The sequence below is a fragment of the Lonchura striata genome, chromosome 2 (genome assembly GCF_050655825.1).
Source record: "Lonchura striata isolate lonStrDom1 chromosome 2, ASM5065582v1, whole genome shotgun sequence".
NCBI classification, from domain to species: Eukaryota; Metazoa; Chordata; class Aves; order Passeriformes; family Estrildidae; genus Lonchura; species Lonchura striata.
Window position 1 is genome coordinate 123,129,878 of NC_140704.1, and position 22,967 is coordinate 123,152,844.

Genomic DNA, 22,967 nt, shown 5'->3' on the forward strand with positions numbered 1-22,967 from the left:
TATTAGAGCACAGAAATGTGAGCCAGACATGCTACTTTGAATAGTGAATCCAGCTGTAGTTCACTGAAAATAGCATTCCTAAAATAAAGTTGAATGAACCATCTGTTTTCACAGAGGGAGCAAGGGAGGAAGAATGTTTGGCTGTTATTTACATTGCAAATATTGTAGAGACCTTTGTTGAGAGCTTGCATATTCAGTAGGCTGGCCATTATTGTCACTGTGCTGGAGTTCATTCTAGCAATGACAGAACCGTGTTGTGATGGACATTGTTGTACTTCCTGATGTGTGAACTCTAGCAAGCAGAAAAGTTACAGTTTTTCCTTTTTTCCCCCCTTCTATTTTTAAATAAGGGGGAAAATTTGTTTGTATGCTGCTATTTTAAAGCTCCTGGTGGAATTCTCTGATATTTGAAATGACTGATACCAGTCATTGGTATGAGGTACTTTGTCCACTCACAGCTGATTAGAGATGGAAGCCTTATCTCAAGGGATTAAGGAGCTTTGTAGTTGCAAAAATAAACTAAATATCAGATAGTTTTAAAATGAACAGGTATTTATGTGGCTATGCAGTTTCTTGGACTGATGTAATGATCTGATTTAAAATTACCTTGGCAAAAAAAATTAAAAGACAGTTTAAACCTTGATCAGTTCCTTTTTTGTAGCGTATGCCATATAAATACCTATCCCAGCATAAATGTGGGTACAGTGTTGGAAATGACACACAAAACCACTTGGCCTTTCTTATTTTAGTGGTTATGCAGCTTTTTGTGAGCTTATGTGTTTGAAACCCAACATGTCCCAGCACTGTGGAGCTACTCCCTTAGTTTCTGGTTCACAGTGGTAACTTGGGACTGCAGAGACAGAGTGCTGTTTTGTGTTCCTCAGAGGGCATAGCCTGCTCTGTCTGTCAAGGACATGCAAAAAAGGAAAGGTGCTTTGTCATCCTGGTTCCCTCCCAGCACAACCCTGTAAGAGTGAGGAATAATTTGGCTTTACGCAAAATGGTCTTGATGATGTTTTTTTATTTTTGGAACTTACACATTATAAAGAACTTTTTTATTCATTAATCTATTGGAATACATTCTTTTTCTTCAACGGTAGGAATATTTTTTAATTATAGAGCTCAAAGACATCTTTTTTCTTAGTTAAATGGTCACATTCATTAAAATATTATTAAAATTAAAATAGATACTTAGGCATTATACGTGAAAATTTTGTAGTCTGTATCTCAAGTATTTAGCAGCAAGGATACATGAAAGAGCTTAGGAATTATTTTGAATAACCATCAGTTCAACTAGAACCGTGTCCTGAGCTTTACTGTTAGTAGATATATCAAATGCAGGTAGAGATGTTATTTTGCTCTTGCCCATGACACTTAGCATACGAAGTTCAGTTTTTATGTCTGTGTATCAGATGATGTGTGGCAATACTAAGCAGCTTGAAGGGGCATGAAAAATTGTGTAGATGGAAGGCACCTCACTATACACAGTTTATGACGCCTAACTAAATTTCTGGAAGAGAATTATATATGATGGCTTAATCACTTGCTATAGGAAGGCATGCACAGAATTACCTAACTCTCTCAGGTGTGTTACTCTGATAAATAAAGACATTACAGCACCCTCCTTTATCAGTTGATGACATATAAATTGACTTTCAAAATTAAAGCGTACAACTGCAAGTAAAGCTGTAATTAATAAAGTAGTTATCTTAGGATGGTGATAATTTCTAATGGATCAGCTGTTTTTCAGAAAGATCTCTAGCAGTGCAGTTTCCAGGAGAACCTTTGCATCCTATGATATGATCTGTTTTGACAAACACTTGAAGTTGTGAGGTTTGTTGCTGGAAGCTTGTGAAACTGTGAAAGTCCAGATGTTAAGATCCTTTTTCCCAGGTCCTTGGGGAAATAGATTATCAACATCGTCATAATAATTGCATAACAATCTCTTGGCAATTATCTCTTGATAATTGCCACCTAAACTTAAACATTTAGGTGGCTGTATATAGAGGGAGATGTTCCTTGCTCTTTGTTCACACTGCAAGACTGGTCAAATGTGTTGTGAAGTGTTTGTATATTTACTGAATCATCTGAGATTGGCCTCATCAAGAATAAGGAGAGAAAATAATGTGAAATAATAATATGAATAGTTGCAAAATAAGTCCTACTTGATTATTTGCTTGATAAGCTCTGCAAAAGCACTGAAGACTAAAAAGATTTGAGTGCCTAATTTTTCATGCTGTCCCCTGCCTGTCTTCCATATCCTTTGCCCTGTGACTTGAAACTGTTTTCTTCTGTACTACTTAAATGTTGTAAGAAATATTGTCACCAGTGGCAATAAAGGAGCTTAGGGCAGATGATCTAATTGGGCTTCCTGGCCTTCCTGCTTGAAATCTACCTATTGCTGTGTTTAGGGCTCTTACTAGAAGAAATTATGCTGGCCTTCTTCTCTCTCCTTGGTTTCTTCAGAAAGTCATCTAACAATGCTTTTTTTTTTTTTTTTAATTTAGTTACAGATAAGCACCAATTCAAACCTGAACACATGCTGTACAGATTCCGATACGATGATGGAACATACTATCCCAGAAATGAGATGCAGGATGTGATCTCCAAGGTACAGAATAAAATAGTTGCTGTTATTAGGAAGAACACATCAGAAATTGAAATTCTGCTTGAAAAGTAATGTAAGATTTACTGGGATAAACAGCATCCCCTCACAGTCACCTCTCTATGTTTATGTGAATCAAATTCAGTTTTCCATTTCTAAGCTTTTGGTTAATTTTTACACATTTTAAATACAAAAGGACAATTTGCTATTATGTAGTTATAGTTGCTATTCAGTGGTTTCATATGCAGGATGCATTGCTTGTGTTTTTGGGTAACCCTGAAGCTGAGGTTCAGTCTACTGTATTTTTTCGTTCTTTCTCATAGATATGATGATACATGTAGGAAACTGCTTTAAAATTTCTCTAAAATCTGAGTGTCCTTTATAAGTGTTCTATCTAGGCAGTAAATCTATTGTCACATGGATGTTTAGACATAATAGGTTATGTATTACTGACAATAATGTTACTGACCTATGTTACTGACAGCAATACAAAGATTGATCAAAGTTTCCTTTAAACTTAAATATTCAAATTCATCATGATTTGGAGTCAGTAGAAAATGCCTGCATTTGGGTATTACACTGCAGTATAATTTAATTTTTGCTGCAGTATTATTTAATTTTTGCTCCATTTGTTAATATAAAGTGCATCTAGAGGAATCTACAATACTGAACTCCCAGGCAGAGCATAATAGGATGGAATCTAATTTGACACAAGTTTTAGTCATTATACTTGCATATTGTAAACATAATTGCTTTTTGATAGTTTTCTAAGTAATACTAATGTGTTTTTCTTTTTTTTTTGATACAATTTTCTGATGGTAGTTTCTTAAACTACTGCAGATGTATAATTTATTTGCTTTTAATAGAAAGCATTTCTAATCTTTGAATCTTTTTGCATTTTTAAAATGGATTAGTTATAATTTTAATTTGTAAGCAAAGTATTGATGCATATAATGAAATGCAGTGGTTTTTACTTTAATTACTTAGTTGTGTGTAGAATAGCAATCAGTGTTTGGGACAGCCTTAATGCATGGAAACATTAATTTTTTTTTTATTTATTTTTATTTCTAAGTGTTTCAAACCTTCAGAATATCTTAATGCTACTTTAAAGCTAATCTGTTTTGCATGTGTCTCAGTAAGCTTAGGTTAGATTGGATATGTTTTCATTTGCATAATTTATTCATCAATATTGTTATCAGGAAACATTGTTTTGGTACATGAAAATGCAGAGAAATTTGAACAGGTATTTTTACTATGTAAATGAAATTCATTGACAGCATTCAGGCTTCGTTACTATGTTCCTTCTCTTGTCTTTGATGTGAATGTGTGGTTAACTCCTGACCTCTTTCTCTTTAACAGGGTGTACGACTGTACTGTCGCCTGCACAGCCTCTTTACCCCAGTAATTAGGTGAGTCCAATTAAAAATCCTGAGGGAGTCATTTGGAAGAAGTACATGATCTGAAGATATTGTGTTTGAATGTAGGAACATAACCAATCCTTTCAAGATTAGTCTTTTGAGAGTAATCAGATGAGACTGAAATGCTGTCAAGAAAAAAAGCATAACTGAACTACTAAATGGCTGCCAACTCTGTTCAATATAACTTTTAAAATGGACTTCTAGAGCCTCCTATGTCCTGATGGATATGCTTATATACTAACTGTATATATTAGTGCACTCATTTACTAATACCTCATTTGTTGCTCTGTGTCCCAGAGCAGCACACCAGCTGCTGGGTGATATTGTCCAGTGACAATATCACCCAAATAAGTTGTGATCAGCCTCCTACTTTCTGTCTACAAGAAAGACTTAATTTGCTATTTTTTTCCTCCAGAGAAAACTTCTTAACCATTATTAAGTGCTCAATTCATGCTTGCACTAACTTGCTTATAAACTACAAGTCTTTTTCTCTTTGGATCTTTTGTTTGACTTTGAAAAATTGTTTTGTGTTATTTTGAACAGGGATAAAGACTATCACTTGAGAACCTACAAATCTGTGGTTATGGCTAACAAATTCATAGATTGGTTGATTGCCCAGGCAAGTAGACACCTTTGGATTTATGCATGTTTTGCATTTAAATTCTGATTTGAAAGCTAGCGATATATTAAAAAAAACCACACAAACACTTTGTGTAGTGTAATCCTCTTAAACCAGTAAAGTAACAGAAATCAGCTGTCATCAGCTATGATTTTCATCCCTATTGTGCTTAGCTTCCTTATCTGAAATTGAAATGTTTTGACGACACTTAGCTTTGTGATTCAGCATATAACATTGTCTGTAGCTTAAAATGAAATGAAATGAGAAACTAAATTACTAACTAGATGTGCAAAAGTCTGTACCAATTCATTGCCATCAATTCTGTTTCCTTTTAAATGAACGAGAAAAAACAACATGGAATCCTGTTCACTCTGTCAACATGCACTAGTTCCATAAAATAAAATTTAAAACTTTGATGCTTATATGTTCTATTATGTTCACTTTTTATGGAGAATGCTCAAGTATTGTCCTATTTATTTGTAATTGTAGAGCATTATGGCATATAAAGGTCCCTTTCAACCCAAACTACTATCTGATTCTATGATAAACATGTATATACTGGTTTATCTATATATATATATATATGCTAGAAATATATAAAGGTGATAATGTGATGGTGGAAAATGTATTCTGCAGCAATTGCCATTCCTGTGAGATTATGCCATTGTGGACAGTTTCCATTTTGTTAATATTTTTACAGACATTTTAAAAATGTACTGTGTTTTCACAGGGGGATTGCCGGACAAGGGAGGAAGCTATGATATTTGGTGTAGCTCTTTGTGATAATGGGTTTATGCACCATGGTAAGTAAATACATTCTGTACAAGCTATGCTTACTTTCTGTTTAATGTTATCTGCACAGTTGGAAGGAAATGCAGGGGCTGATAAAGATATTACAGAACAGATGGAAAGTTCTTCTATTGTATCACTAAAGAGATTGATGCTACAGTCTTCAAGGAAAAAAATAGCTATTGTATACTCTGAAAATTATATCCAATTTTTTAGCACATGCTGAGGAATTAATCCACTAAAGGATTTAGTGGGGGCAGTTTTATTCATCACTTTGCAAGAAATGTCTTAAGAAACTAATGCATGTTGGCACTGATCAGACAATAAAAATAACGTAGGAAAGAAATGTGAGATTTTGGGGGGAATTAATAAAGTATGAAGGAGCAGGACTTCAAAAAAGTGGTGGCAATGGGAGAAAGCAGATTGGAGAAAAATGAGAAAATCTAAGGATAGCAAAGAACAAAGAAGGGAGAGGAGGCCAGAGATATGTGCAGCACCAAAATTAAGGTGAACAAGGACTCATTTAAGACCATCAGAGGGAAGATTTCAGTGAAAGAATTGAAGTAGTAGGTCATTTACTAAAATGAAAAGAGGAAGAGATATTTTTTATCAGTTTGTTTTGACAAGGGGTTGAGAACATACTCTCCGGTATTGTTCATTCTTTTGCCTTTGACTTTTGAACACACAAACTGCATCCATTGGCTGTTCTGCTTGCTTCCACATCCACAGCAAACCTGCTTCTAATTCTAAACTCAGCATGCTTCACCATCTGGAGAGTGCCAGAAGTTGGTGGTGAGCATCTTCAGCAGCTGTCCAGCAGAATTTTCAAAATCATGTTTTAAAATCCCTTTAAGGAAGAAACCTTGTGCTTAGTACTTTTACTAAAATTATTTCATGCTAATACATATTTCTCAGCTTGCTGGAATCTAGTTGAAAAATGAGCTTAGTGATACCTATCTCTCTGTAATGAATCTGTACTTCTGTAATGAATCCAAATAACAATAGTTGTTTATGTTAAAAGATTTCCCTGGATTCACACATACAAAAATACTTTGCTAGAATTCAATATGTGTATGCATGTTCAGTATTTCATGGTTTGTGAAAGTCATGATATTCAAAAGTTGAAAAGAAAATAAAGATTAATATGTGTGGGTTTCTGTCATACAGTGTTAGAGAAAAGTGAATTTAAAGATGAACCACTGCTGTTCCGTTTTTATGCGGATGAAGAAATGGAAGGATCAAATATGAAGCACAGACTCATGAAGCATGATCTGAAAGTAGTGGAAAACGTCATAGCCAAGTCATTACTGGTGAGTGAAACATCATCACTGTGTGCTTTGATGAATTAAAAAAATTGGTCAGAGTGACAATGTTTTAGGACAGTTTATTGTTATTTAATGAAGACATACTTCAGTTTTTATTAATGCCCTTTCTGAACAATATGTAAACATTTTTTTTACAGATTAAATCTAATGAAGGAACCTATGGTTTTGGTTTAGAAGATAAAAATAAGGTGCCAATTATTAAAGTAGTGGAGAAAGGATCAAATGCTGAGGTATGGAATATTATAAATTATCTTCCCTGTTTTATTTACTGATCACAAATGTATGTTTTGTACATCATGTAGGAGAATCTATAGTAGTAGAAGGTGAAAGTGAACATTTACCAAGAAGGCTGTGCCTATTAATCTCTTTTCTTTTTGTTTTGTTTTGTTGTTTTTGGTTTGTTGATTTGTTTTCTCTATAGTTTTATTTAAAATATTGTTTTGACCATTGTTTTGACACTTATTTTCTGCTCAGCTAAATTGCCATATTAAGTGATTATATAAAAGTTGTCATTTTATTTTAATGCCTTTTATAATATGCCAGTGATGACATTAAACATAAATGAGATAAAAAATATTGGTAGAATATGAAGTGGGTATAGAGCTTGTCTGTGAGATGCAGTTGATATATTTCATAGTAAAGGATATATCAAGCTTTAGATAAAATCTGGGATTTGAGACCCTGAATGAATAAATTACAGCCTTCCTGTTTGGCAGCATTGCTTTATATTCTCTTTGGGTTAATTAATATTCTACTGAGCAACATGGGAGTCTGTATATGTAAAGATAAAGTATGATGCTCTTTCATGAGAGAAAAACTTGGACTTAGATTTCAAGGCTTTCCAAATCTCATGGCAGAGTACAAATTTAAATTATAAAAAGACAGAGCAAATGAATAATATAATTCAGCCACAGAGCTAAATAAGGTTTTCTAGCTATCAGGTTCTGCCATATTCTCAGATGGCACTAGGGCTTTGCCCATACCCTGAGCCACTCTTTGTACTCTTGTAGTTCTACTGTAATGGTGCTTTTCTTGTTAGACCAAAGTTTAAAAACTCTTTGTTTTGGAACTTAGCAAATATCCACTTACTAAAATATTAATTGGTCTTTCTTTATGAAAAGAAGCTTTAGCTCCTTTGGAAAATGGTGGATAAAAAATTAAGTACTGTCATAAAATAAATGGCTCAATCAAGGCTGTGTTGTGAATTACTAAAAAATGAACTGGTATTGTAATACTGTCACAAGATCTTGATTAATACTAGGTCTTGTATTTCGCTCTCTTCAGAATGAGTGTTCTCCCTTCACATGAGTTTAACCAGTTTTAGAAACATTTTGTCATGTTAACTGACCACCATGTGAAGGAGTCAAAAAGAATGTAAAGAAAATGTGAATGTCATTTTTTTTGTTGGTCTGCATGCCAACAGAAGAAAACATAATGTTAGTGGTTATCAAAGACAAACATGTACACAACTGTTGTTATTTTCTAGATGGCAGGCTTGGAAGTTGGGAAGAAAATCTTTGCCATTAACGGTGACCTGGTTTTTCTGCGACCCTTCAGTGAAGTGGATTGCTTCCTGAAAGCCTGTTTAAACAGCAGAAAGCCCCTGCGTGTTCTTGTGAGCACCAAACCTCGAGAGTAAGTTACCATTCCTCTGGGAAATTTTCCAAACAACAATTGAAGTGAATTTTCAGACTAGTGGAACTTCAGAGAGCACTACTGTAAAGGGTTTTTAGATGCTCTATCTGATCTTTCTTTGCAAAGTCAAGCAATTTGATTTGCTTTGATTTTGTTTTATCCTCTTTGTGAGTCAGCAGGAGAATCACAGGAGTACTTTAGATCTTCAGCTCTGCCACTTTATATACATGCAGGTACTGCAAGTTTAAATGAAATTTCATTGGCTATATGGACAGTTTCGATCACTTATGTCTTGCTGTGTGTATCAGACAAATTCCTGTGTCTGGGGATTAGTTGCTGGTTTGGCATTGTCAGACTGTGGTCTCATGGACCCTTCAGCTTGTGTGTGGGTTGTGTAAACAGCTGGAGGAAATAAACAGCTCCTCATCTTCATGTAACAGAAGCATTTCGGTGGATAGTTTTGCCCATTCCTACCTAAACACAAGTTTTGTTATGTAAAAGAAATACAGAGTGAGGTTTAATAGGTAGGTTCAGTAAATATGTAAATGAGCGTAAGTATATGAGTAATAGTATATTAGTATATAAAGTTAATGCAGTTTTTTCTAGGTTATACATAAAAAAGAAGAAGACTAAGACAAACTTGTCAGGAGTAATTTTTTATTTGAAATTTGCAGAATAAAGAGGGGCTATCCTCTGTTACCACACAGAATACAGAGTGCCTTGCTCAGGAATGGCTCTGGTTAAGTGGCAGATCCAAGATCTATTTCTCCTCTTAATAAGCAAAGGTGTCTTGGGTAGTAAAATGGCACCCAGAACAGGAAAAAGAACTAAGAAAAATAAATAAGGCATAAAGATGCTTATCTGGACTGATTTTACAACACCTGTTCCCACCCCTCAAAAAAAGCAGGTAAAAAATTCCCAAGACCACACGATTGTAGAAAGCATAAAATGTGTATCTTGGCCTTTTTTTAATACAAATGTTGGTTTAATTTCTGACTCAACTTGTGGGTAAATTTCAGGGTTGAGAGAGATTGTCTAGTGAATGTAGAGTTTACAGAAATCAAATTTGTTTCTCACTGTTCCCTGTTTTTTGTCAGCAGCTGCTGCTAGCACAGCTGAGTTCATAGAAGACAGTTCTCTCCTGAATTCTTTGCCTAAGCTGCCAGTGATGGTATTTCATAGTTATTAGCATGTTCTCAAAGCAGTTTCATAATGCAATTGAATAGATGGTATCAATAGTTAATATATATGAGTATATTTAATGATGTTATACTTACAAAATGTTTCAAGTGAAAATTTAATAATCTCTATATATTATTATATTTTAAAAAATATATACTTCAATGAAGTTTGGATCTCACCTCTGATGATAATCATCTCCAAATGCCTAACATTATATATACTAGAAAAAAAAAAAGTACAAGATATGATGCAGTTGTTTTATTCAAAACTGCCTGTAAATCAAGTTTGCTACAGTCCAAATGTATTTTAAAATCACTTTTCAGCACTGATTGGAATTTGTTTGCTTTTGCAATAGGAAATGGAGCTTGGGGCAAAGATCTCTAAAATAATAACAGAGCTGGCTCTAGATGGAAAGGCTGCAAAGTTAAATCAGTGCACTGTTATGCATGACCTAACTAGGTCTGATAAGGGCTGATGCAGCTGTGTTGCTTTTTGTAGACGCTGAGCTGATATCATGAGGGTATGCTAGCTTACTTTGGGTGAACTCAGGGCTTTATTTTAAGGAGTAGATGTGAATATTGATTCTCAGAATTGTGTTTTTGTTGGTAGGATTATTACTCTTGTTCTTAGACCAAGCAGGATCACAGCACAGTGTACTTACAAGTCATACAAGCAGCACTGGATAATTCTTACTTTACAAAACTCAGTACTTTCTGTAGGTGCTCAGAAAAACTGCAATGAAACATTATTTAAAGAAAACTCAGCAAGGAAAGGCACAGGCTGCTGGGAGTGCCTGATGCCTCTTTGCAAGGCTGGGGTCTACAAAGAGTTATTTTGCAGGAAGTGTGCTGTGTTTGAGGAGCTGTGTTGCAGGTGGAGCTTCAGGAAGAAGTCAAGTGGCTGCACAGTGTTTGAGTGAACAAGCAAAAGAGAGATCAATTATTTTCAGCAATGCTACAGTCTCAGGATCCCAGGAGTCTTGAACCTCCAGTGTGGTAAAGAAGCAGATGGACTCAGAACCCTGCAGGGTAATTAGTCAAAGGACTGTTAAATTAGCCAGGGGTCTGTTAAAGATGAAGGCTGGAGGCACATCACAGCACATAGCAGCAAGAAGGTTCCTCTTTCTCTGAATTTGGCAAGTAGGACTGGTACCTTTTACAGCAGGTGTGGGGCTCTGGATGGAGAAGGCCAAACAACTGGTGAGGTATGTGAAGATCCTTCTGGGATGGTGGGGCCTCCTGAAACAACACCACCTGCACCCTGCACCAGGACCTCCTCTGTTAATAGGAAAAGAGGATAGCTGTGATAGGAGACTCCCTTCTAAGGGGAAAGAAGAGCTTGATAGGCAGACCTGACCCAACTCACAGGGAAGTCTGCTGTCTCCCAGGGGCTCTGATAAGGGGCATTACTGGAAAATTCTCCAGTCTACTAAGGCTCTCTGGTTATTATCCACTATTGGTTGTTCAAACTGGTGATAAAATAAAACAGGGAAGTCTGAGGGCAATCAAAACAGACTTCAGTGCCCTGATTGGTGGAGGGATCAGGAGCATGGTAGTTGATTTCATCCATTCTTCCAGTTAACAAGGAATAATACCAATAAGATTAGGCAGATCCATCAGGTCAATGCATGGCTCCAAGGTTGGTGTCAGCAGAAAAATTTTGGGTTTGTTAACCACAGGATGATCTACTCAACACCTTGTCTACTGACACCTGACAGGATTCTTTATTTAAGAGTGGGAATATCTTTGCAGTTGTTGGGGTCCATCAGTGGTGGTCACTTTTTAAACATCACTTCCTAAGGGCACAGGAGCAGGCAATTCCCAAATGTTGTAAGTCAGGCAGGTGAGGCAGAAGATGGGCCTTGTTGAACTGTGATCTTCTCTGGAAATAAAGCTAAAATGGAAAGCGTATGCCCAATGGAAGGTCAAGTGATGTTGCAAGACTACAGAGACACTACTCACTACTGCTGAGAGAAAATTCATGTGGCCAAAAGTCAACTGGAGGTGAAGCTGGCTGGAAATATGGGGGCAATAAAGAGTTTTTCAAGAATATTAATGGGAATAGGTAATGCAAAAATAACATTGACCTGTTACAAGATGGTCACCTCACATCACAGACTGGGACAGGGACAATGCAGACGTGTTTAATTTATTCTTCACATCCATCTTTGTTATGGATGGTGGTCCAAAGGGGGTTGCAGTGCCCTGAGCTGGAGGACCTTGACTGTGAGAATGATCAACTCTCAGCCAATCCTGAAATAGTGTGAGATCTGATGCTTCAGTTGGAACTCTACAAATCTATGGGGCCTGATGAGGGTTATCCAAGAATCCTCAGAGGGCTAGCTGATGTCATTGTAAATCCTCTCTTGATGATTTTTGAGTTGTCTTGGGAATCTGAGGAGATGCCAGCTGACTGAGTGCTGACAAATGTCCCAATTTTCAAGAAGGGCAAGAAAGAGGACCTGGGAAACTACAGTCTCACTTCTGTGTCTGGTAAACTTATGGAGAAGATTATTCTGGAAGGTATCGAAAAACACCTGAGAGACAACGCAGTCATTGGTCACAGCCAGCATGGCTTCATGAGAGGAAAGTCCTTTTTATCAATCAAAATTTCCTTTTATGACAGGATACCTCGCTGCAGTCTGCAGCTTCCTTGGGAGCAGGAAAGGAGGGATAGACACTGATCTTTTCTCTGTGGTGACCAGTGACAGAACCTGAGGGAAAGGCCTGTGATTCTGTCAGAGGAGGTTTAGTTTGGATATTATAAAAAAGCTCTTCACCCAGAGGATGGTTGGGCACTGGAACAAAGTACTCACAGCATCAGTCTGACAGAGTTCAAGAAATGTTTGGACAGTGCTCTCAGGCACATGATGTGACTCTTGGGGCATCTGTGCAAGGCCAGGAGTTGGACTTTGATGATCCTTGTAGGTCCCTTCCAACTCAGCACATTCTGTGTTTCTTTTAAAATGTAATATGTATCTGAGTTCTGCAGTCTTCTGCAGCTTCTCTGATCAGACCTGCTGTAATCTCTGGTCCCCAGGCTCTGGCCTTTTGGCTGGAAGAGACTGGCTGCCTTCCCATGTCTTTCAGTGTTTCTGTGCTATGGCAACTTACCTGAAGATCAGTCCATTTTGGAGGAATTTTAAAGCTATGGTGGTGTTTTGATTATAATGAGCATATTGAATTTCCCTGTGAAATAGATAGTTTGTGCTGTTTCAGCTTGCTCTTATTTCTGATGCCGGTGGTGCACTGTATTTGGAATATGAATGCTGTAAAATCTGAAAAATGATTTGAATAAAAGTGTGGAGTTTTACACTCTTGTAACCCTACATGCTGATGAATAACAAAATACTACCTTTTGCTACATTCATGTTAAATCTTTGTTTGTATCAGGACAGTGAAGATTCCTGATTCTGCAGATGGACTTGGATTCCAAATCCGGGGTTTTGGCCCATCTGTTGTCCATGCTGTTGGGAGAGGTAAGCCATAAGAGCTGTCAATGGTACTGGTAAATATATGTTTAATATCTAAATGACTTGGTTGAGATAAGTCAAAATTAGGTCCAGTAATACATTTTAGATTTTTTTTTTTTCTCAAAGTAACAAACTATATTAAATAAACTCAAATATATAAGTTTTGTGTACTTATACTCTGTAAGTGTGGATACATCTTCCAACTCTTTTTATTAAATGTAGTTATACCAATGTAGGAAAGTTAAATTAAAGCTGTGCATTTTTTTATAGATTAAGGGGTAGCTGAAGGATACAATACAACTTTGTTCAATCAGAGCAACAAATGAATAGCTGTTGTGAACCTGTGTGTTAATATGTTAGGTGGCTGTGTGGTTCTGCAATGTTCTGAAAACATTTTGCAAATAAATGTGCTTTTAACAAATCTTTTCAGGAGTGTTAGTGGCTTTGTCTTAGTAAATGTAGATGGTTCATGTAAATACTATTTTGGGATGTGATTTTCAGATGCTTCCTATCCTAACTCAATGTTTTTGAGCAGTGCTCTTATGCTAAAAGAAGTTGAAGCATTATTTCGTGCTGCCTTATGTTGCTTATGGTGGAACAAACTAACTGTATTTTCAGTTATTGTGGGACAGTTGTGTCTCTTTCCCCCTTCCTGCCTTTGTAACTGAGGCATGAAAAGTGATCTGCAATACAGCGAGATTTAAACAGAGTTTGGTGACATTTTTTTCTAGACTGTGCTGCCAGAAATTAGATTTTCAAAAGAAAGAGTAATAAACTTAGTAGCTGATGTCATAATTATTTCTGCACCTGGATCTCAATTAAACTGCCTATCATTATTTATTAAGCACATACTTTATTCTGATTAGTCTCAACATTATGCAAGTGCTTGCTTGTGTGATTTGCTAAACCTGGAAGATTTTAAGCATATGCTTACTTTGCTGAATTGGGACCTTGGGGTTTTATGAAGAGAGATTTGTTTGGTTTTTTTTTTTTGGGCGGGGGGGAGAGATATTAAATAAGATCTATTTATATGTTTATTTTTAAGTCTTTTTTGGGGGAGAGGAGATTGCAATATCTGGTAATACTGTAATTTCCAATGAATTTATTTTATATTAAATTTTAAATGCAGCTTTAACCTAATAGTGATAATTCCTAAAATGAGGGAAGCTCATGTATATTCTGCAAGTTATTTCCTTGTCAAATATGCTCAACTGGCAAGTCATGAAGTCGTGACAAGTTTTCTATTTGTCAGCCCTGCAAATTCAGTCTAGCCTTTTCTTTCACAGCCCCTAGTTTCTGCAACCCAGTCTGGCAGGCTCTATGCAGTAGATTTTTAACTTCCTTGACACCTCTGTGTCAGTATCAAGAGACATTTGGAGGCAAATGTTCAGGTAGCTGGAACTAAGGCCATACTCCAGCAGGAGTGAGTCTGAATTGCACTGAAAAGACCTGAGGACAGCACCTCTTTTTGTAGTGCCTATTCAGCAACTAGATTTTCCCAACGTGGTTATTCAATTGTGAAAATAAATCACTGAACCAAATATTTTATATTGCTTAAAGGAAATGTTTTGTTTTGGTGTCATGTTGTGTGTGTCCCCCTGTCCCACCCTCTGATAATTTAATTTGAGGTATTCTACTTAATTATCTTTGAGATTTTGATTTAAAGCTCTAAGGCCCTTTGCTATAATTGCATTGGCAGGGAAGAGGAAAAAAAAGAGCAATATATTTGGAAATGTCTTTGGAATTTAGATATTTCACTTCATTATTAACATGATACTCTAGTATCTTATACTATTTTCTTATACTAGAGTCTTATCTTATACTTTATGTATTGCCAGAAAAGCTCTGTTTTGTATGTAAAATTGAAATACCTGAATTAAACAAGAAGCTCATAAGCTTGGGTCATATAAAAGTAGGTTAAGTTGTAGTTAGTGACTTTCAAGTTAGAGCCATTTTATCCTTTTAAAGTCCTATTCTTTGAGGTGGATTTTCTACCTTTTCATATTGCTAGTCAATGTTTGTTGTTTTATAAAGCAGCCTTTAGGAAATTGTCTGGTCTCTTTTATGGAAACATCTGCTGGCAAAATCCATTTTCTTGGCATCCAACTGGTCTACAGAAGTACTCTGTGGTCAAGGGAAGTATGTAAGGATCAGTCCGACCAGGTTCTGATTTTTAAAAAAAGTTTTTTTGGACTGTAATCTTGAAAGGAGATGTTAAAAAAAAAGAAGTCTGCTAACTATGTGGGTTTTTATTAATAGGAACAGTGGCAGCTGCGGCGGGTCTCCACCCTGGCCAGTGCATAATCAAAGTGAATGGAATTAATGTCAGCAAAGAGACTCATGCAAGTGTTATTGCTCATGTCACAGCCTGCAGGAAGTACAGGAGGCCAATGCAGGTATGTCTCATTTGGTGCCCTTGTACATTTTCTCCTGGATTTCTATTTTTGGTCAAAGTAAATAATGTAGTGTTAATCTCTTACGCATATATCTGCTGTGTTTGAGTGGGGTGAGAGGAAAGACGTGGTGAATAAAACTGAAGGGAAGCCAATTGAGGTGTAAAAGCTGAAGATTGCTCAATAGTGATGTTCAAAATCTGCTTAGTTTCTGCATTGAATTAAATATTATGGACAATTTTTATTATCTATTTCATGCATTTCTGCAGTCCTATGCAGAAAGAATTTTGAGGTGTATTCTTATCTTGATGGAGAGGGAATCACACAGCTTTCTGCCTGCTCAGCAGCAGGAGGATGAAGTGTATAAAACTGATCTTCCAGAATTTTGTTACACTTCAGTAGACAGAGAGCAGAGTGCAGTTCCATCCATAAAAGTCAGAGTTCCCATTGCATTCTGGTCTTAAGAATAAATATATATTCAAGGACTCAAAAGTTCCTTTTTCTAAATGCATTCAGATTTTGTTATCTTTCTCATATTACTTAAGGAGAAAATCTCAGGCTTTCAAGATACAAATTTAGGAAGAAAACCAAACCAAGCTGGAATGTATAATGTAATTTTCCAATTCTCTGCAAGTTCTTCATAAACTGGAACCAATATTATTAATTAACTTCAAAAACAAACTCTTCAAGTATGTGTTTACTGAGGAGAAAAATCCAATTAAAAGCAAGAGTTGAATCCTTCTCCCACACTTACAGCATAGTTAAAAGAATTATATAGTTAGAACTGGGTCACATAAATACAGTCTGTATGAAAATGTTCTTGGGATGTTTGTGTTTAAATGCTAATACAGCATTGAAATTGTTACATGATATATTGAGATCAAACTCACCTATGGTTTAAAGGAAGATGCACTCTACTAAAAAGAAAATGTCCTGTTCACTAGTAGCAAAGCTGGCTAGAATAAAAGATAAATTAAATTCATTACAGCAGTTTTGTTCTCTCTGTGTATAAGTATAGACTCCCTATGGATATTAGTGACATCCAAAGGCCATTGATTAATGTTGGCTGGTGTGAATGCCTTGACATTAAAAAATTACTTTGGGTATTTTTAATCAAATTGTATAATAGCTTGAAGTTTTTTTCCTATACATAGTATTTACTTCAGTTTTAAAAAGTAGATGATAATTCAGCAAATCACAGATAACTGAAGTTCCTCAGACAGACAAGAAAAACTTCATTTAGGATGCAGTGTTATGAAAAACTATGGGAGAATTGCGTAGACTGAAGTAAATGGTAGTATTCCCACTGGTGAAAAATTTAATTCCTTATTCAGAAATTTGGTGAGTTTTTAAAATTATTATTTGGAAGATGATTATGGATTTCTCCTATTTTGTAAGTACAGTGCACACACCTATCATTTAATTACCCAGGATATTGCAGTCTCTCCTGTGGTTCCCAACTGCATAATTGAAGGGAATCTTTTTCTGTTTCTTATATCTTTTACTTCTTAGGGTAAGAAGTCTTCCTAATTGCCTGGAGCATGAAGCTTCATTTCAGATTCCTTTGGTCAATAACTGCGTAATTTCTGTTGGACACTGTTTATCCTCTGTCTTGTCTGAATAAAGAAAATTGAGACCAGATTTTGCTTGTTGGAATTACAATTTCTTTGCAGTGGTACTAATTAGGATTTATGCTTAGTTGGTTCTCCTGTAAAGATTTTGAAGAACATTGCTTTGAGTCATATGGCATTAGATTGGTTGTTAACTTTTGGAAAAGGGACTTCCAGGTTAAGTAGTTAGTATTTCCTATTGGATATTGGCATGGTAGTCTCAATGCTGCCAAGCAAGTCTGTAAGAATCCATAACTAAGCACCAAGCTTTGAGGTAAAGTGTGGATTTCAGAAGCATTCTTCTTGATCAGCTTCTGCACAGGTTTCTTCCAGCAATCAACACAGAGCTCTGAAAGTTAAGCTTTCTTATTAAAATATTTCATGCTGTTGAATGAAAAGCAAGGCACAGATGAACCTAAGAAACCTAGAGAAGCCATACTAATGGGATAAAAATAAAAGCTGGTTGTTGTATTTTAGCAAAGGATAACTGGATGTATGTGGCACTTTTCATGAAGATTTTAACAGTCTAAATGTTTGCTGTCCTTGCTTAACTTCAAATTCTTCTGTGAACTTATTTTTGAATTCAGGTTTGTCATATTAATGTCATTTTTTCTGCTGTAGCTGTTGCAGAAGGAGTGATTAACTAACTTGTCAAGCTTATTTGGAAGTGTAAGGAACAAAGAGTAATCTGGGGATGCCATTTTGATAGGACCTTTCACGAGGGTCTGATGGACATGTGGCTGAGTTACAGACTGGGTAGAAGATGTGACATACGTGTGGCTTCTTCAAAGGTTGTATGACACATGTAAGCCACCATTGCTGTGCTCATGTGTCACTCAGCCACAGAAGATGGTGGACTTTTGGAGCCTGTGGTTCTTTACTTTTGGGGGGCTGCGAGGGATGCTAATCTCTAGGAAAAAAATTATTACTACACTAGTAAAATGTTTGTAATACAGGCAAATGAAAGTAATGAAGGCTGTAGTTCAGGTTCTTTGTGCCAGTGACGACACAAGGTGATGGATTAAGTGGACATTCTCTGTCTTTGGTTGATGTTCCATAACTTTTGCCACCAGATTTGTGGATGCACAGCAGAATTTTCAAATCAAAAATTATTTTTTTCCCCATGATTTCTTGGGGAAAAATATTTTTAAATCTGCAATTTTATTTGAAATGTCTTAAATTATTTTTGGCAATGACATAAAGATGATAGATATCATGCTGTCACAGACTTCATACTGTCTCATGACAATATATACTGAAATAAAAAATAACTTGCCAAAATTCTTAGAATGGTTTTATACAATGCCAAAAATCTCGTTGTTTTTTTTTTTGTTTTTTTTTTTTTTTTTTTTTTTTTTGTTTTTTTTTGTTTTTTTTTTTTACTTAGGCCTTAAAAATAGTGAAATAGTTGCTATCAGTTGCTTTTGCAAAGCTTTTTCTAGCTGTCTATTTTTTGTTGTTTTTCTAGCAAGATTCTATACAGTGGGTTTACAACAGCATTGAAAGTGCACAGGAAGATCTTCAGAAAACAAACACCAAACCCTCTGGAGATGATGGAGGAGACGCCTTTGACTGTAAAGTGGAAGGTATTGATGCCTGTTTGATATTGCTGTTGCTGAGAATGCTATTATAATACAAGGAAAATGTAGGCAGTGGGTTTATTTGCAGAGAGGAAATTTTGAGCAGATCATAAGATGTGATTTACATAAGCATTTGTTTTCTTATATATTCTAAACATATAAATTTAACATGCTATTCTTTGAAAATAACTATCTTTCCCATTTAGAGAAAATACTTCTGTGAACACTTTGGGAAAATCTGTTTGTTTTCATTTGTAAGAAACATAAACCTAGGCATTACCTGATTTATTTTCACCCCTAGTAATCATTATGGCAAACTAGATACATTAGTCATTACTGCATGGGAAATAAAAACACAACTATCCTTCAGATTATTTTCAGGCAATTAATGTTTAGATGAAACTGCATTCATCTGCAACTTGTAATTAAAGAGACAGTTAATACTTGAACTGTGCATTCATAATTGCAGTTATTGTGGCTTCATTTCTGAATGTTGACAGTTTTCATAGTGATATTCTTCTACTTTATTTAGAAATTCACAGTTTACCCCTTTTTTGGGTCCTTCTTAATGTCTTTGGATTATAAATGAAATGGAATTAGCCCCCTTAAATAACTGTTTGTAAAGAAGGAGTACTGCCTGTTTTGCAGCCCACTATTTTAATATCTACAAGTCTACTGACTGTAGATCAGGTGTTCTGATTTTTATATTTTTCAGCCAGGTTTTTTAAATTAATGTTTTTAAATAGAATGATCAGAACATACCTCTTTCTAGAATGTTTGCCTGTGTCCTTTATTGTTCATTTAATGGCCAGGACTTGTCAACTGATTTGTGTTACTTTATTTATTCTAGAGGTAATTGACAAATTTAACACTATGGCAATAATTGATGGGAAGAAAGATCATGTAAGTCTGACTGTTGACAATGTTCATCTGGAGTATGGAGTGGTTTATGAGTATGACAGCACAGCTGGAATAAAGTGCCACGTCTTGGAAAAAATGATTGAACCAAAGGGATTTTTCAGTTTGACTGCAAAGGTGTGAAGCATTTTTTGCATGTTGATGCTTATTGTGTTTAATACCAATAGAGAAACTTGTGTCTTTTTTAACTCATATGTTTATGTCTTTCATTTGATACCTTATAATTGCTCACCTTTATCTCTCTGATGTTTTGGAGAATGATTGTGTGCTCAGGAGGCAAAAAGAGTTATGTTGTCATTATAAATTGAGCCTTAAATCTAAAAAAAGTGTTAAAACGTCTTCAAAGTCTTACACTCCCTTATTTCTAAATTATCAAATAAAACTTGAAAAAAAGTCCAAGATCCACTGAAATATCTATAAATGCTGTATATTACCCTCATCTCTTCAACATGCCTTTTAATTAGTTTTCTCTCACCATTATAACAAGGCTTCAGTCTTTCCTGAACAGTACAGCTTATTCTTTACCCTATTTCTTGGCCTTTTTATGCAGAATATACAAGAAGATACCACTCAGTTTTCTTTTATGCTTTTTCAATGTGTTATTATTCTTCCAAGCCAAAGGTTTTCTAGAAGTAATGAATGAATTAATTCAGCAGATCTGCATAATATGTGCTGATCAAGTAAATACAGCAGATAATGTATTTCAGAGGAGGCATAGTGGTTACATTAGTAGGAAATTAGTAGTAAATCCATTATCAGACAATGTCATGAGAAGCCAAGCAAAAATACTTATGGGTATAATTTAGCAGGGAATAGATTTAAGAAAATCTCTTTGCATCCCAAGCTTCATTCATTGTTGCTGTGCACCATTTTCTGTAATGTTAGCAGGCTTTTCAGCTTTAATTATGAGATTTAATTGTGATTAGTAAGGGGATACTTTAGTCAACTTAATCTCATTACATACTTTTCATGTTTTTATTATCTTAGATTCTTGAAGCACTGGCAAAAAGCGATGAAAATTTTGTGCAGAATTGCAACAGCCTCAATTCCTTAAATGACGTGATCCCCACTGAACTTCAAAGTAAATTCAGTGTCATTTGCAGTGAGAAAATTGAGCATATCTACAGAAGAATCTCTAGCTATAAAAAGGTATGACCTGCATGTCCTAAACTTGATTATATTTGTGTTTTAAGGAAGAAACAGGGGAATGTGGTACAGTTTGAATAACTCTTCAGAGTCTCTATGGCAGTGACAAAAATGTGGCTGAAAGTTTAGCTATTTTGAAGCATGAATGCCTTAATTGAGTAATTGCATCAATTGTTTTCAAGCTATTCTCTTTCTTATCCCTTTTTTAGACTTTGGGTAGTTTGTATTCTTTCTTGTTTGCCGTGTTCAGTTGTAGAGACAATCAACTGCACATTTCCGCAAAGGAGCCGTCATTCTTGTAAATGCCTTAAACAATACTCTAGTGAGTTTGCAGATGTTAACCAAAAATGTAGCAATAACAACAGAATTGTTTTTTTTTTCTTTCTAGTGCAAGACAAATACCAAATTGTAACCCTTTTATTCAAATTTTAGGCCCTAGCATATCTGTTAATAGTACCATCTCTGTAAATTGTTAGCGTCACTTGGTTTAATAAAGCATAATAGCATGGAAAATGGAGAAGGCACTGACTTTCATATGCTTGAGATCTAAATTAATGATATGTGAATGAATAAATAGCCCAAACTATGACCTCTAGTTGCTGTCAGTGCATTTTTCTATAGTTGTTTAAGTAAGCAGGGTATAAATGAATCAACCATTTGCCATCTTTTTAATGCAAAATCATTTTTTCATCCAAACTCCTAGTTCCTCTCTCATGGAACTTCATTGTGGGGAGGTGAATTACTCTGAAGCTGGCTCAAAATGACTGCAAAAAAGTGGGTCTGCCCTGTCTTGCCTCATTTGGGGATCTGAGTTGTGACATTTAGAAACTGGTCTGTTCTGAGAGTTTAGGCATAAAAATTTGAAAAGAAAAAAAAACAAAGGAAAAGGAAAGTGAATAGAGAAGCTTCACACATTTGCAGAAGCTGCATATAAAAGACTAGATAATGATTTTTCAGTTTTCAAAGGAAAGTAGGGAAAACTGTTAGGAATACTTGTAGCTCAGTATTCAGTAGGATGAAGGTCAAAAAGCAGCTTGTCAGATTTCTCCAGGTGCTCTCTAAAAAGAAATGGAATAAAATGAGTTGTGTTAACGGAGACATCAAAAGAATCCTGATACTGCTTTAGCAAAAATCTGATCTCTCCATTGTTTGCCTGAATTACAAACCTCCATATTTCCAATCTGGTTACACTTCAAAATGAAATAAAAAAAAAACAAAACAAAAACTAATTAGTTTTCATATTAACAGTTACAGTTCAAGTAACATGCAGGTGATTTATATGTCTTCTGTAGCTGAAAAATTTGACTGTGATATATAGCCTCTACAGAGGAGGCCAAGACAGTAAATCAAATTTTGTTGTGCTTGCCGGATGTGAAACAAACAACCTCAGGGAAGTTTTCATAGTTCTTGCACTGTCTAGAAGCAGATATTCCTGATGCAGACTGCACTATAAATCTCATCTGCTCAAAAATCAGTAGTTTTGCTGTTACAGCTTTTAATGACAATTAGTAATGCAGTGGATTTCAGGAATAGATGTGTCACTTCCTTGGCAAGGTAAAGGTAACCATAGTTACAGGAGACTTTTGGAGTGCATGAGCCCAGCCTGGCTCCTGGTTTTACTGTGAAAGTTCGAATTCTATAAATAAAATCTTGTGGATTTCTGCAGATCCTACTATTATTATTATCAGAACATTTTGCTCCTATTAGACCTCGATTCCAGTGCCATGAGTCCCAGATGTTTCTCAACACATATATGAAAAGAATTTTGGTCCTGACTTATGACCTGATTAAATCATAGCCAGTATTTGGTCTCTCTGGAGCAGGATGTGTGGGAGATTGAGATGTGAAATATGTACTGCTTGCAGAAACATTTTCATCATTGAATGTCCTTAGTATCCTTCTTAACAATTTGTACATTCTTCAGCCTTTGAACAACTCCATAATTGGATTTCTTTTAACCCTCCAGATCTTCTTGTGATCTAAAGATTTAAATGTAATTATCCCAAAAAGCATTCATCAGACTGAAGTAATATGACACCAAAATAAACAGAAATTTAAGTCCCTATACAGAAACATCTTACTTTGCAGAAGGAATGTGTCTTAATTCAACTGAAGTGTTAGTAAAAAATTGACTGTTTTGAATTTTTCTGACATTTATTAGTGAAGAAGCTTTGCAAGTTAACTTTGAAAATATTCTTATGCATGAGCTGTGGTTCACAGCTGAAGTAGGTCTGTTTAATATTTTGACTAGTGAGATATTGTGATTAAAATACTG

At 35.5% G+C, this 22,967-nt stretch overlaps 1 protein-coding gene across 2 annotated transcripts in view; it reads left to right on the plus strand.

Moving 5' to 3' along the window:
- Window positions 1-22,967, plus strand: part of PREX2 (phosphatidylinositol-3,4,5-trisphosphate dependent Rac exchange factor 2) — a 169,538-nt gene that overhangs the window by 73,186 nt on the left and 73,385 nt on the right. For both annotated transcript variants that reach the window (XM_021555585.3, XM_085573856.1), the window contains exons 12-23: window positions 2,508-2,611; window positions 3,965-4,014; window positions 4,567-4,642; window positions 5,373-5,445; window positions 6,599-6,741; window positions 6,894-6,986; window positions 8,243-8,391; window positions 12,966-13,051; window positions 15,305-15,441; window positions 18,517-18,634; window positions 19,479-19,663; window positions 20,534-20,695. In XM_021555585.3, the coding sequence (XP_021411260.3) occupies window positions 2,508-2,611; window positions 3,965-4,014; window positions 4,567-4,642; window positions 5,373-5,445; window positions 6,599-6,741; window positions 6,894-6,986; window positions 8,243-8,391; window positions 12,966-13,051; window positions 15,305-15,441; window positions 18,517-18,634; window positions 19,479-19,663; window positions 20,534-20,695 (1,376 nt within the window). The remainder of the gene's footprint in view (window positions 1-2,507; window positions 2,612-3,964; window positions 4,015-4,566; window positions 4,643-5,372; window positions 5,446-6,598; window positions 6,742-6,893; window positions 6,987-8,242; window positions 8,392-12,965; window positions 13,052-15,304; window positions 15,442-18,516; window positions 18,635-19,478; window positions 19,664-20,533; window positions 20,696-22,967) is intronic.